Here is a 13,176-nt window from a genome sequence, read left to right as displayed (position 1 = left end):
CATGCTATGCTGAACCATGGTGTTCCGTGACTAATTTTCCCACAATGATGCTTGCTTAGCAGTGTGACATATTTTAGATTGAGAAGGAAGGTTAACTTGCTGTAGAGAACTGTGGATGAAGTGAAGACAGAGTGATTCTGTACCTAACCCTTGGGCTATTAAAAAACCCGAAATTTAAACATTAGAATGAAATGAAAAATACTTTTAGTAGTTTTAGAAAAAGTACTAAACTTGTCTTATTTGGCACTTGTAAGTGTATCATTACTTGAAGGAGAAAACATTTTTTTTATTCTACACATTTCTTTTATGCATGTATATGAATAACCGATTCCTGATGATTCTATTCCTATTAACAGTCTGCTTAGCATAGTACTATCTTTACCTTGGAGTGAAAACTATCAGACTGTCCATACACACACACACACACTCACACATACTCCCTCCACCTCACGCACATATACCCATGAGAGCTGGTTGTGTCAGTGGAAAGAGTAAAAGTTAATCCAAGTCAGTTAGTCCATTCTTTATCATTAAATGATAACATTAGTCTTTAGTATATGAAGCTTCAGAGTTTTCTAGAGCAACCTCACAATGTTCTATTCCAATACCCAGAGGAAACAGGCGTTACCTAATCTCACTTCCTATTTGAGACCAAAGGAAACCATGTTCCTGCTGCTGAAGATGATGATTGCAATGATGCGGAACATAATGACTTCACCTACATTAAGCAATATAATCGGTTTTTCTTTCTATTTTCAGCTGTCAGTACTATGAAGGAGATTTGAGTACACTGGCCTGGGGGAAGGGGAGAGGCACACTCTCAATTGAGATTGTGTGTGGCTTCTGGACACTCTCTAGGAGACAGAAAGGCTTTTCCTTTCTTCCTTCTACGACAGATACAATAAGGGAAGCAAAGCCTGCAGAATGGGCTAGTCAGCATCTGAAGAATTTGTACCAAAGGCAAAAATACCACAAACCAAAGAAAGACATTTCACTGCCGGGTTCTGGCGCAGATAATGGGGTAGCCATGGAGACCGGGCTGCTCTAGCAGCAATGTCTACTCCTTAGATGAGCACAAGAGGGAGCTCTGAGACAAAGCACCAAAAAAGAAAAAAAAAAATCTCCTAGCAGATTACCAGTTGGCATGGCAACACGTGGGCTCCTAGGATGTGCTGAAGCTGGCTGGGAGGGTTTAGAGCATTCGTAACCAATGAAACTCTGGCAGAGGTCAGGCTTAAGAAATCAGGACTGGAGGATATTTTCTAGTGAAAAAGGAGAAAAGCCTGGAGATTGTCCAAGGTACTCAATACCTTTTCAGGTTTTCCATTACTTCCCTGGAAGCAGGACAAGGTGGACTGGCATGAATTGTAACTGATATAGCGAAATGCTTCACCACTGTGAAAAAGACTTTCCCATACAGCCTCTTGTTTGAGACTCCAAAACAATCCTGAAGTAGTTAGATGTGATTATATATTCGTTTCCATACACAGAGAAGGGCCCACGAAGTTAAAGGGTTTGTCCAAGTCATGAGGCCAGGACGTAGCAGAATCAAGATCTGTAGCCAGCAACTTTGACCCTGAAGGAAGTTCTGGACACTGTGCCATGCTACACTGAATCCTTCATCTCACTGGAATGGCAGACTGTCCCCACACTCTGACTTTCCTAAAATGAACAGGGAAGTCCAGAGTAGGAGAAGTGCGTTCTCTGTGTCAACCCAAATACTCGAAAGAGGCTATACTGTCCCCAAATCACGTAAGTCCTAAGTTGGGTCTCCATCTTAGACTTCATGAGGACCCTGAATAGTATGTGCTGGAATACCAACTACTTAACCAGCATTTCCTAAATCCCCAGCCCACTTACCCTATAGTTATGAAGTCTCCTTTGCTGACAGTGTCGGGTTCAATGCAGATGTTCATGAAGTCTTCTTTGCTCTAGAAGGTCAGGAAGACTAACATTAATACTCTACATTTTTGCTAATGCAACCTGTTGTCCGTTAGCCTCAGGGGTTCATATTTTGAAGCTGTTTATTATACAGAGACTTTCACTTTTAATAACTTAATCCTGAATATATTTCCTTTTTTTATTATAAATATATGAAGAGCCTTATTGACGTATCATTTACATGCCATGAAATGCATCACTGCTTGCTTGTTTGGTTGGCTGGTTTTTGCTACCCAGATAAGCTAAACAAAAACTCATGTTTGTCAGAACTCAGAGTAAGAGGTCTGTGCCATTCTACCACTAATCATCACAGCTGTTGTGGTCTCTAGGGTTCCCTCCCTGAGGTCAGGCCTCAGTCCGCCTACCCCAGCGAGCCTCCATCCTCACTATACATCAGCATTACAGCACACCTGATGGAGCAGCTTCTTGGCATGCAGAGCCCAAGGATGTGCTGGGTTTTTTGTATTTTTAAAGATTGATTTGAGAGAGAGAGTGATCAAAAGCGAAGGGAGGGGCAGAGGAGAATCTTCAAGCAGACTCCTCCCTGAGCTCAGAGCCTGACATGAGGCTCGATCTCAGGACTCACGAGATCAAGACCTGAGCCAAAACTAAGAGTCGGACACTTAACCGACAGAGTCCCCCAGGTACCCGCCAAGTATGTGTTTTCAAATGTTCTTTTTGTTTTGTTTTTTGTTTTGTTTTCAAATGTACTACACGCAGTTTTGATATGCAACCAGAGTTGAAGAGCAGCAATCCGTTTCTGCCATGGTAGTATTTTAAATTTTTTCATTACCGACCACCAAAAGCTCTAGATGAACGAAGCTATGAGGAAGTGGCTATAAAACCAGACTGGGTTCTTGGAGCAGTTCCCTGCCAGTCAGTGGCTAGCAATACAAAGCTGGCCCTCTATAAATCCGAACCAATACTTCTGTGTCTACTTCAATACAGGTTTTGTTTCTTTTTGGACAGGTTCAAAATCTGTAGCCCCAGGATAATCCATGAGCTGCTGAAAGCAGACAGCCTTTGCCTAAGATTAAAGAGCACTACCAAAACACAACTTTCTCTTTCAACCAGGAATTGCAGAACACAGAGGGAATGATTTTGCTCTAAGTTCACCTTTTATTCAACAACTGAGTGTCAACTACATCAACTCTCCTAGGTGCTTATGTTACATCAACGAACGAAAAAAAGTATTTCTGCTTATAAAAAATTTATCTACTGGGGAAAGTGGAGGGAATACAAAAAAAAATTAAAATCTAACCATAATAAGTTATAAAATATATTAGAAGCATGTTAGAGTGTATCAGTATAAAAACGATAGATTATACTAGAAGTATATTAGAAGTATATAAAAAAGTATATTAGAAATATATTAGAATTTATTAGAAAAACAAGAGAAAAGAACACAAGAAACACGAGATGGTATGGGTGGTAGGGGTGATTATTTTAAAGAGGGGTCCAAGGGAACCTCATTGAGAAACTAAGCTCTGAGCAGGCACCTGAAGGAGGTGAGGGAATTAGCAATGTGCATGTCCAGGGCTGCGGTTCCCAAACTTTAGCAAGTATCACCTGGAGGGCTTGTTAAAACTCAGACCCTGGCCCCATTCTCAGTTTATGGTTCAGGAGATCTAGGGTGAGGCCCAAGGACATCCAGTTCTAACAAGTTCCCCAAGACTATCCTTTGAGAACCACCAGTGTAGGGAAGAGCGATCCACACAAGGGAACTGCCAGGGCAGGGACCCTACAGTGGAAACATGCCTGACGTGTGAAAGTACAGTCAGGAAACCAGTGTGGCTGGAGCAGAGCGAGAAAAAGGGACAACAGGAGCTGAAGTCACAGAAGAGGGGAGGCCAGGGCCCTAAGGTCTGATGGCCATTATAAGGCTCTTAGGCTGAGTGGAAGGAGGAGCCATTTGGAACCTTCTACGCAGAGGAACAGGATCTGGCTTCATCTCAATAGGACCTTTCTGGATGCTGTACTTAGAGGAGAATGAAGGGGGGGGGGCGTAAAGGAGCCACTCAGGAACCCACTGGAATCACCCAAGCAAAAGGCAATGGTGGCTTGGAGCAGTTAGCAGGGGAGGTGGTGTTAAGCGCTGGCATTATTTAGAAGGTGAAGCCACCAACCAGCACTTCCACCAAGATCAGATGTGAGGGGAAAGAGGGTGGATCTGAGAGGTTTGGCCTGAGGGACTGAAAGCCTGGAATTCCACTCAGCAGCAGTGGGGAGCCTGGATGGAGTACTGCCACTGCCATCAAGGCAGGCAAGGGAAGAACAGAAGCTCAGTTCTGGACCCGCAAAGATTCCAAGGTATACTAGCCAGCTAAGAGGGGAAGTGAAGTAGTTATACATGTGAGTTATAATATATGTCTAGGATTTGTTTTTTGCAAATAGTGCACATGCAAAAATCAATGTTAGATGACCCTGACAGATTCACATGAGAAGACTATCTTGATAGATGCTGGAAAGGGACTTGATAAAATTAAATATGCAGTCATGATAAAAACTCTTAGCAAAATTAGGAATAAAAGGCAACTTCCTTAATCTTATAAAGAGTATCTATTAAAAAAAATCCCATCAATCTCAAGAACGTAGCAATGAAACCTTTCTGTCTACATCAGGCTTCAGATGACACTGACTACCATTACTTCTATTGAGCACTGTACTGAGGTCCTAGCCACAGCAGGAAGGTAAGAGAAAGGATTAGCAGGCCCCAGTATTTGAAAGGAAAAACAAAACTTGCGCCATTTGCATTTGTTAGGACTCAATCTATATAAAACCCAAAGGAATCCATTAGTAAAACTGAGTAAGAATTTAGTTATAAAGCTGTTGATTCGGTATCAATATTTAAAAAGTCAATTACATGTCCATCTAAATCTAATATTTAAAAAAGAAATTTTAAGGGATACTGTCTAAAACAGCACCAAAAATTAAGATGACCAGGAATATATCCAGCAAAAGACAAAATGTGAGAACTATAAACTTCATTGAAAGGCATTACAAGCCTAAGAGCTCTGCTATGTTCATACCACAGAAGAGTCAATATTATAGAAGTGTCATTTCTCTTCAAATTGATCTACGGGTTCAATGTAATTCTGATCAATATAACAGATTTTTATGTGGGACTTAATAAAATAAAACTTTTAAGGGATTTATTGAGGTCAAAGAGTCAAGAATAGCCAAGAGACTCTTTAAGAAGAAAAACATAGAGGGATTTATTATAAAATGATAATTAAAAAAAAAGCACCGTACTAATACAGGTTTAGAAAAACAGAGCAACTGAATCGAGAACCTACAAATACATCCATGCACATCTGCTCCCGCAGTATAAAAGGCTTTACAGCAGATGGGGGCGGGGGGGTGGAGGATGTTTGGTAAATAAATGGTGCTTGGACAACAGGCTTTCTATGGGCAAAGATTACAAAATTAGAGCCTTACCTCCATCATTCACAGAACTCAATTATAGGTGAAAGTGTTTCTTTTTAAAATAAAAATAGAATCATGTGATGCATATCATACTAGCCTGGTTTTTTCATTTAACAATATATGATGAATATCGTTCCGTGTCAGTAAATAGAACATTTTAAATAAATGTACCAGAATGGATTTAATCAGTCCCCCGGTCCATTTGTTTTACATATTTTGCTATTATAAATACAGTGAACAGACTGTACAAGAGATCCTAATTTCCACACATTCCACACCCTGTAAAGGCTCTTTGACTCTGAATGTACTTTTTTAAATGATAAATGAGTTTTGAGCTATCACATGGCAGCTTCATTGTCTTTGAATATTTTATTGCATTTGCTTTTATTTTTACAAAGACGTGTGGAAACAGAAAATGAATGGTCTGCTCCTTGTGATAAGCGGCACAGAATCTTACACTCTCATAATTGGCACCAAGATAAAAAGCGCTCGGCATTCTGCATGTGCCTAATCTGGAGCCACCATCACCTTCTCCACTGAACTTCATCCATTCATTGGTGTTCCGTCATCAGAGAAAAGAACAATGTTAAAGAACAAGAACAAAATACTAGAAATAATTATAATCAGAGATTGGGTATAAAAGCAATGTAGAATTAGAAATTTTATCTTTCTTTTTGAAATTCCTCTGGAACAGAATCTATTTTTTTCCAACCTTAATACCTTTATGTTCACCAGTGTTTCCAGAATTCCATTATGTAAGAAAGAAGGGAATGGCTACACTACATATGTATATGCATCTGATTATTCCTGGAGGAGAAATCCCTAGAAATATAAGCACGCCCTTGGCTCTATTAAGTCTATTTTGGATGCTTCACAGAGACCCCAAGACACCATCAAGAAAGGGTGTTACAATTTGCAGTTCCAGCAGAAATGCATGAGTGCCCACTTCCCCACCCACATGGCAAACACAAGCATGCTTAATTTAGGACATTCTGTTGTTATTTTAATTTGCATTTCTTGGATATGGGCACTTTTTCGGTTTCCTTACCTATTACATGCATATAAAAGTTATATCTCCCTGATGATGCAGTTATAAGGATTACATGAGTTGACAGTATGCAAAATTCTCAGGGCAGTACCTAGCATATAGTTCATATTGAGCAAATATAAGATACTTTTCCATGTTTATTTCCTGTGTGAATTTCTATTCTTGTCCTGTGCCTTTTTATATTAGTCCTTTGCCTATTTCTTAATAGTTTATTATAAAGGAAAGCTTTAACTCCTGCTCTATCACATTCTTTTTCCCAATGTGTCATTAAAAATGTTGTTTATAGTTTCTTCAGTTTTAAGTAGACAAATGCATCGATATGAATTTTGCCTTAGACACCATGCTTAGAAAGGCCTGGTCCTCCCCGAGCTTATATTGATAAACACTTTGATTTCACTCTAGTGCTTTCATGGTTTTATTTTCCTAATTCAATCCATCAATCCAACTGGAATTAATTTGTGTTATCCATATGTTAAACAACAGACATGTCTTACATTTTCTAATTAGAAAACAACTCGATACTCCATTAATGTCAGAGTCAACCTTCCTGCTGCCTGCGTACATTCATCAATCACCATGTTCAAGTCCACATGCAGTTTCCAGACTGACCTGGTCACCTGTAAACATACTACCTGGATCTGCATAAAACCTCATCATAGGATTTGGCCCACAGGGCAGGGTGACTTTTCTATTTGCATGCTTGCTAATACAAACTTCTAAGGTTTTTTCCTACAGCAGGGGTCAGAAAACTCTGGACTTTCTGGCCAAAGAGTCAGTGTTTTAGGCTTTTGGGCCAGAGAGTCTGTGGCAACAACTTGACTCAGCAGTCACGGCACAAAAGCAGCCACAGACAGCATGTATGTGAATGCATGTGGCTGTTCCAACACAGCTTTATGTGAATGAGACCTGGATTTCATATTCTGTGTATCACAAATTATTCTTCCTTTGATTTTTCTCACAACCATTTAAAAATGTAACATCAGTTCTTAGTTTGTGTGCCACCTACACAAAAATAGGTGGCAGACCAGTTTGCCAACCTCTGCTTTATTTCAAGAATTTTTTTTGGTGTCTTGTCAATAGGAGTGCCATCCAGAACTCTCTGCACTAACAGAAATGTTTTGTATCTGCTCTCCAATGTGGCAGCTACTCGCCACATACAGCTAATAGGCACTTGAAATGAGTGCTCCATTTTATGTAATTCAAATAGCTGGGACGCCTGGTGGCTCAGCAGTTGAGCGTCTACCTTCAGCTCAGGGCATGATCCCAGCGTCCCAGGATCAAGTCCCACATCGGGCTTCCTGCATGGAGCCTGCTTCTCCCTCTGCCTCTCTCTGTGTGTCTCTCATGAAAAAATAAATAAAATATTTTAATAAATAAATACATAAATAAAAATAAATAAATTTTAAAAATAAAAATAAATAAATACAATAAAAACAAATAGCCACGGGTCTAGCAGCTACCGTACTGGACAGTGCATGTCAACAGAGTAGACTGTCTATATATATGTATATATATATATATTTTTTTTTCTTCTGGGGACCCAAATCCTCATACTTAATATAGTCACAAGAATAATGGGTACTCGCTCAAGTAAAAGTTCTGCAATTTTTTATTCCAGAGACAAAAGGGAACAGGCTGACTTTTCATTTCTAAAGGCTGAAAGTTGGTGGCTACTAAGCAGTGCCCAGAATACTGGCTCAGACACTGCAAATCTTGAAGCTACTACTTCACTCTGCTGTTTCTTCTCATTGCTATTATTCCTTAAAACCACACCACATCCTCTTTTCCCCAATCCTTTCCTCTCTCCCCCAAAAGGATAAAAATAAAAAATACCCGATTAGCGGAAGGCCATGTAGTCTTTGTCACTTTTCCCAGATACCAAATGCTTTGCTAGTAAAATGGCACGCTTACCGTCAGGTCAAGCTGACTGTTCCGCGTTGTGATGGACAGTTCAATGGTGGACAGCTGCACTTCCTTCCAGACCTTGGGGCTCACCTCTTGTGAAAGGGCTGTGTGGGGGCATTAGATTCAGGTCAATTTCTTCCGCTAACATCTCACCACTCTCCCACCAATGGCGAGCTGCCGGCTGCTTGGCTTGGCCACTCAAACCTACCCCCTGATTCTCCACCTCAGTTTTATTTATTTCATAGTTTCTTACACACAGGATGAAGAGCCAGGCTCAAATGGAACATCTATACCCAAAACATCTATTAAAGCAATCACAGTAACATAAAGGTCAGTGACAGAGGGAGCCATGGTTTGTCACCAATGACCCAGGCTATTTCCATTCATGGCACAGTGTTGGTTTGAGTCCCACTCTGTGGCACACAGAAGGAAAATTCAGTGATTCTTGAAAGGCCTCTCCTGCACCACGTGTCTCACACTGATTTGGGGTCTGCTTTCGGACATCCTGAACTGACCAGGGCTCTGCAAGCAGCATGTGGCTCACCATCCTGCGGCTGTGCCCAGTACGATGCGAGCCTTCGTAATATTCTCCTGTACAAAGATGGCCGTGGAGGGGTCTCTTCTGCTCCACTGGGAGGTCTCTCTGTAGGTCCCATGTACGAGATTGAGGCTTGATGTGTCTGAGGCCACTCCTTTTAACGTGAAGAGAGAAAACCTTGTCATGTCCAAACTCTAGGAGGGTCTCTGCAAAGGTCAATCTACCTACACCTGCCTGAAAGCAAATTAATAATAATCTCACTGAATGGAATTATCTCTGCTTTGGAACATGGGATCCTCAAGCTTTCTTTTTCTACTGAAGGCTGATCTTGAAAACCATGAACTCGGTGAGTGCTGCCTCCACTGCTCTCACAATCACAGAGCAGACAAGTCCAAGCAGACTAACCACCACTGCTTATACTTTTTCAAAAAAAAAAAAAATCAGTATGAATGAGCATAGAATCATTCCATAATAAATTTATCTTTGGTTTACAGATGGTGACACAAAAATGAAATGCATCGAAGCATCAAATATCTTCTTCCCTTCTGGAATCCTATTCCACACGGAGCCCAGAATGGTTTAGGCTAGCTTTGCCATCCAGCCAAGGCTTCAAAGACCATCATTCTCAGACTAGATTTTTTGTCTTCTACTTCCTGACACCCCAGTCCAGTCTCATTAGTGTCCACAGGAGTAATTAAAACAACACCCTAGCCACTCAACACTTGATGTCATCCCTAAGTCCCCAGCCACCTATTTCCATGGCCACATCCTGGTCCTTCTCGTTACCAAGAACTATTCCATCTTAGAAACCTAAAACCTTGACGTCTTACTCTGTAGCCACACCCCATATTCTTCTGTTCTTTTGACTGCTTCTTTTGTACTGAACAGGTCTCTTGGGGTGACCCACTGCCTTGGTCTCAGGTTCTCATGCAGTAAATTACAAAGGAGTAACTGGCTTTTCCCTCCCTCCCCCTCTCCCTCTCCATCTGAATGTGGCTGTCCTGGGGACTCACTGCTTCCTCATACAGTTGTCTTCCTATGGCAGTGTCTGCCCTGAAGGAGACATTTTAAGGGGATGAATTCAATTTGGAGTATCTGGAAATCGGATTGTGACCGCATTATCTAAGCTGTGTCCTTTTCTCCTGCTGACATTTATAAAGCTGGTGTTTTGATCTCCATCTGCCTAGCTCCTGCATTGGCTTTCATAACTTGGTTCAAACTCAGAAGAGGAAGAGATGGGTGTGATTTTTGGCCCATGAAGCTCCAACCCCACACCAAATTTCTAATCACTTTGAGAATTCCAGCCCCTGATACACTATTTTCTCTCAGTGCTTAATGAAGTTGATTACTTTAAATCACCCTTTTCCCATCACTGTTGGTCCTCATGTGTCTTTGGGTATTGCATAATATGTGCCCTGAGAAGCCCCTATTCTGGATCGAGCTTGTCACTAGGTTTCTGTACTTGCACCCTGTGGCTCAGTGTTACTAGATGGGCAAACAATACTCCAGGTCGGTACTGATTCAGGGAACAGGGCACACCTGTGCCACATCAAATCTTTGGTCTCAGGTCCTCAATGCTACTTGTTGATCCTTCAAAACCTCCCTATTTTCATCTCTCTTTAAGATCCCCCCAACCCCTAGCACCCACCTCATTTTCAACATATTCCCTGGCTCCCCACGCTTCAGCGAGTCAGGACAACAGTGGAAACTGCCTTAACCCTCTCTTCATTTGTTTGCATCTGGACCTTGGCTCTAGTTCTCTCCCATCCCTTCCTCCATCCCAGGCTGGCCCAGTACCAAGGGACCCATGCCCTCCGACCTGTGTTTGAGTTTTGCAGGTTCAGTCAGGCTCTGCGTCTGTCCCTTGTCTCTCACCTGTTCCCCCCCACCCCGTCTTTTTTTTTTTATAATTTTTTTTAGATTTTATTTATTTATTCATGAGAGACACACACACACAGAGGCAGAGACACAGGCAGAGGGAGAAGCAGGCTCCCTGCGGGTAGACCAATGCGGGACTCGATCCCAGGACCTTGGGATCATGGCCTGGGCCAAAGGCAGACGCTCAACCACTGAGCCACCCAGGTGCCCCAACCTCTTTCCTTTCTTCCTATCTTTTGTTTCAGGGCAGAAAGGCACTGCGCTCTCTCTCTATGCAATTAAACAGTCCATGGCCTGTCTTTCTCACTAGCTCTGGCCTTTCCTAGCTCTCTCCTCTCCAAGTCAAGCCTCCTGAAGGAGCGGTCCCCCTCCACTGTCTTGGCATTTCAATGTGGCTCAGCTGCCCCCTCGGAGGTGAGCAGAGCTTCCGAGGCTGAGGCTGCCCCATTCAGTGGGTGCCCTCCTGTCCCAACACTCCCACTCCCGGGGCTGGCGTGTGTGTGACCCTCATGGGGACCCCCTTCCCCTCAGTGCTCCACGGGCAGCTCCGTGGTTCCCTAAATGCCTACAGTCCTCGGGGCTAACCATGGGCTTGTTTGCTCTACACAGCAACTTCGTCAAACCCCGAGTTGCAACACCACTCCAGCACTCAGGACGTCTACACCTGTGTCTTCAGACCTAAGTCACAACTGTATCTCCGCCTGTCTCCACAGGGAAGCTGACCTCCGTATGTGCCAAACTGAAAACATCCCCTTTCTCCACAAATTCGATCCTATTCTAATATTGTCAGTGTTAACAGAAAATTAGTTAGCGAACTAGGCCCCGATCAGAAACCAGAGACTCCTCTCATCCCCCATTTTCAAAGGGGCCACCTCACGACCCCTTTCACCCACCCTCTGCTGTCAGCACACACAGTTGGCATCCTGGCTGGACCTCATCGCTTCTCACCTGCCTTGAACAATCTTTGGTCTGGTGCCCTTGCCTTCACTACCGGCAGGCAATCTCTCGTCTACACTCCTGACAAATAACTTTTCTAAAATGCAGACCTGGTCCCATCTCTCCCCTGCTTAAGACTCAGCAACTCCCCAACGCTTTCATGGTAAAAGTCAGACGCCACATCCAAACCTGCCATGCCTAGCCCTCCCTCGACACCCCCTCCCCGCTGCTCGGCTGCCCTGGCAGCTGTGTGACATCACGGCCACTTCACACAGCCTGGCTCCTCCACCCGGAATGCCTTTGCTCTAGTCCTGTACAGATTCAAACTCCAGTACAAGTGTTCTCTGCCCTGGGAGGACTGCTGCCTCCTGTCTGCCCCCACCTTATCTTTCCATACGCTGTCCTTGCACTTGCCAGACCACGGGCTTACTTGCCCCTCACACTCCCTGCACGTGGATCCTCCTGGAGGGCAGGAAACCTGTCTTATTTGACTTTGAACACTCCAAGCAGACAGCAGGGCTGGCCCCACTAGATATTTAATAACTGTTTACTGACGAAATGCTGGAAACAGTTTATGTTCTCCCTGACTCTACAACTTGAGGTAGTAGAGCTTTGCTACTCTTCTTAAATGCACCCACTACTCCACCACTGAAATTATTCCCTTAAGCAAGAGTAACGATGCATTTTACTAAAACAGTCTGCCTTCAGTGTAGAGAGGCTTTGCCCTCCAAGTTCATTTTCATAATCATATAAATTGGTCACCCTAGTACTTTAGGGTTTTGTTTTTTTGGGGTTGGTTTTTTTTTTTTTTTTTTTTTTTTTTTTTTTTTTACATTTCTTTAACATACAAGAATCTATTTAGAAGATACGGGGAGCTATGTTTTCCAAATGTTTTGCAATGGACATACATCACTTTTATAATTAGAAAATCCCTTGACACTCTGAATATTAACATTAAAACCAATATTTTCACTACAAATTTCATCTGCCAATTTTCAGATTGACCTGCCAACTTTTGAATATACTGCTTTGATTTGCATAAAAGCTGAACACAGGATGTCATCCACAGATAAGGATGACTTTTCTATTAGCATTTTCATTAATATACACGGTTCAGCTTTTCTCTATGGCAACATTTTTCAGTGAACAGGCTATAGGAGCAGTGCCGGATGGAACATTCTCCAATGTTGGAAATATCCTCTATTTATACTGTTCGAGACAGTAACCACTACCCAAATTTTGCTAGGACAGTTTGAAACCTACTCCATTATACACAAGCCTGCACAATTACATACATTCGGATGCAAATCTTTAATTCATTTCCAGATATGAATGTAGACACCCTTACAAATAATTGATGAGATATAGGTCATTTTATTCCAGGTTTGTCTGGCAAGAGTGAGTGAATAGATAAGCAAAAGGAAGTGGGATGCCAAAGAGAAATTAAGTACGAGTTTGGTAATGGAGGGAATAAGCTAGTAGATGAGAGGCGATAGCTTATCTA

The 13,176-nt window shown here is 42.4% G+C and overlaps 1 protein-coding gene across 2 annotated transcripts in view; it reads right to left on the bottom strand.

Annotated features, from left to right (window-relative positions):
- The window catches only part of AGK (acylglycerol kinase), a 75,804-nt gene that overhangs the window by 2,235 nt on the left and 60,393 nt on the right, over positions 1 to 13,176 (bottom strand). For both annotated transcript variants that reach the window (XM_055335326.1, XM_055335327.1), the window contains exons 12-14: positions 8,865 to 9,012; positions 8,327 to 8,424; positions 1,861 to 1,931 (exon numbers count right to left, since the gene is read on the bottom strand). In XM_055335326.1, the coding sequence (XP_055191301.1) occupies positions 1,861 to 1,931; positions 8,327 to 8,424; positions 8,865 to 9,012 (317 nt within the window). The remainder of the gene's footprint in view (positions 1 to 1,860; positions 1,932 to 8,326; positions 8,425 to 8,864; positions 9,013 to 13,176) is intronic.

Source organism: Nyctereutes procyonoides, unplaced genomic scaffold (genome assembly GCF_905146905.1).
Source record: "Nyctereutes procyonoides isolate TBG_1078 unplaced genomic scaffold, NYPRO_anot_genome, whole genome shotgun sequence".
In the NCBI taxonomy this organism is placed as follows: Eukaryota; Metazoa; Chordata; class Mammalia; order Carnivora; family Canidae; genus Nyctereutes; species Nyctereutes procyonoides.
Note: the sequence above shows the minus strand (reverse complement) of the source record. Positions and strands in the feature narration are given on the sequence as shown.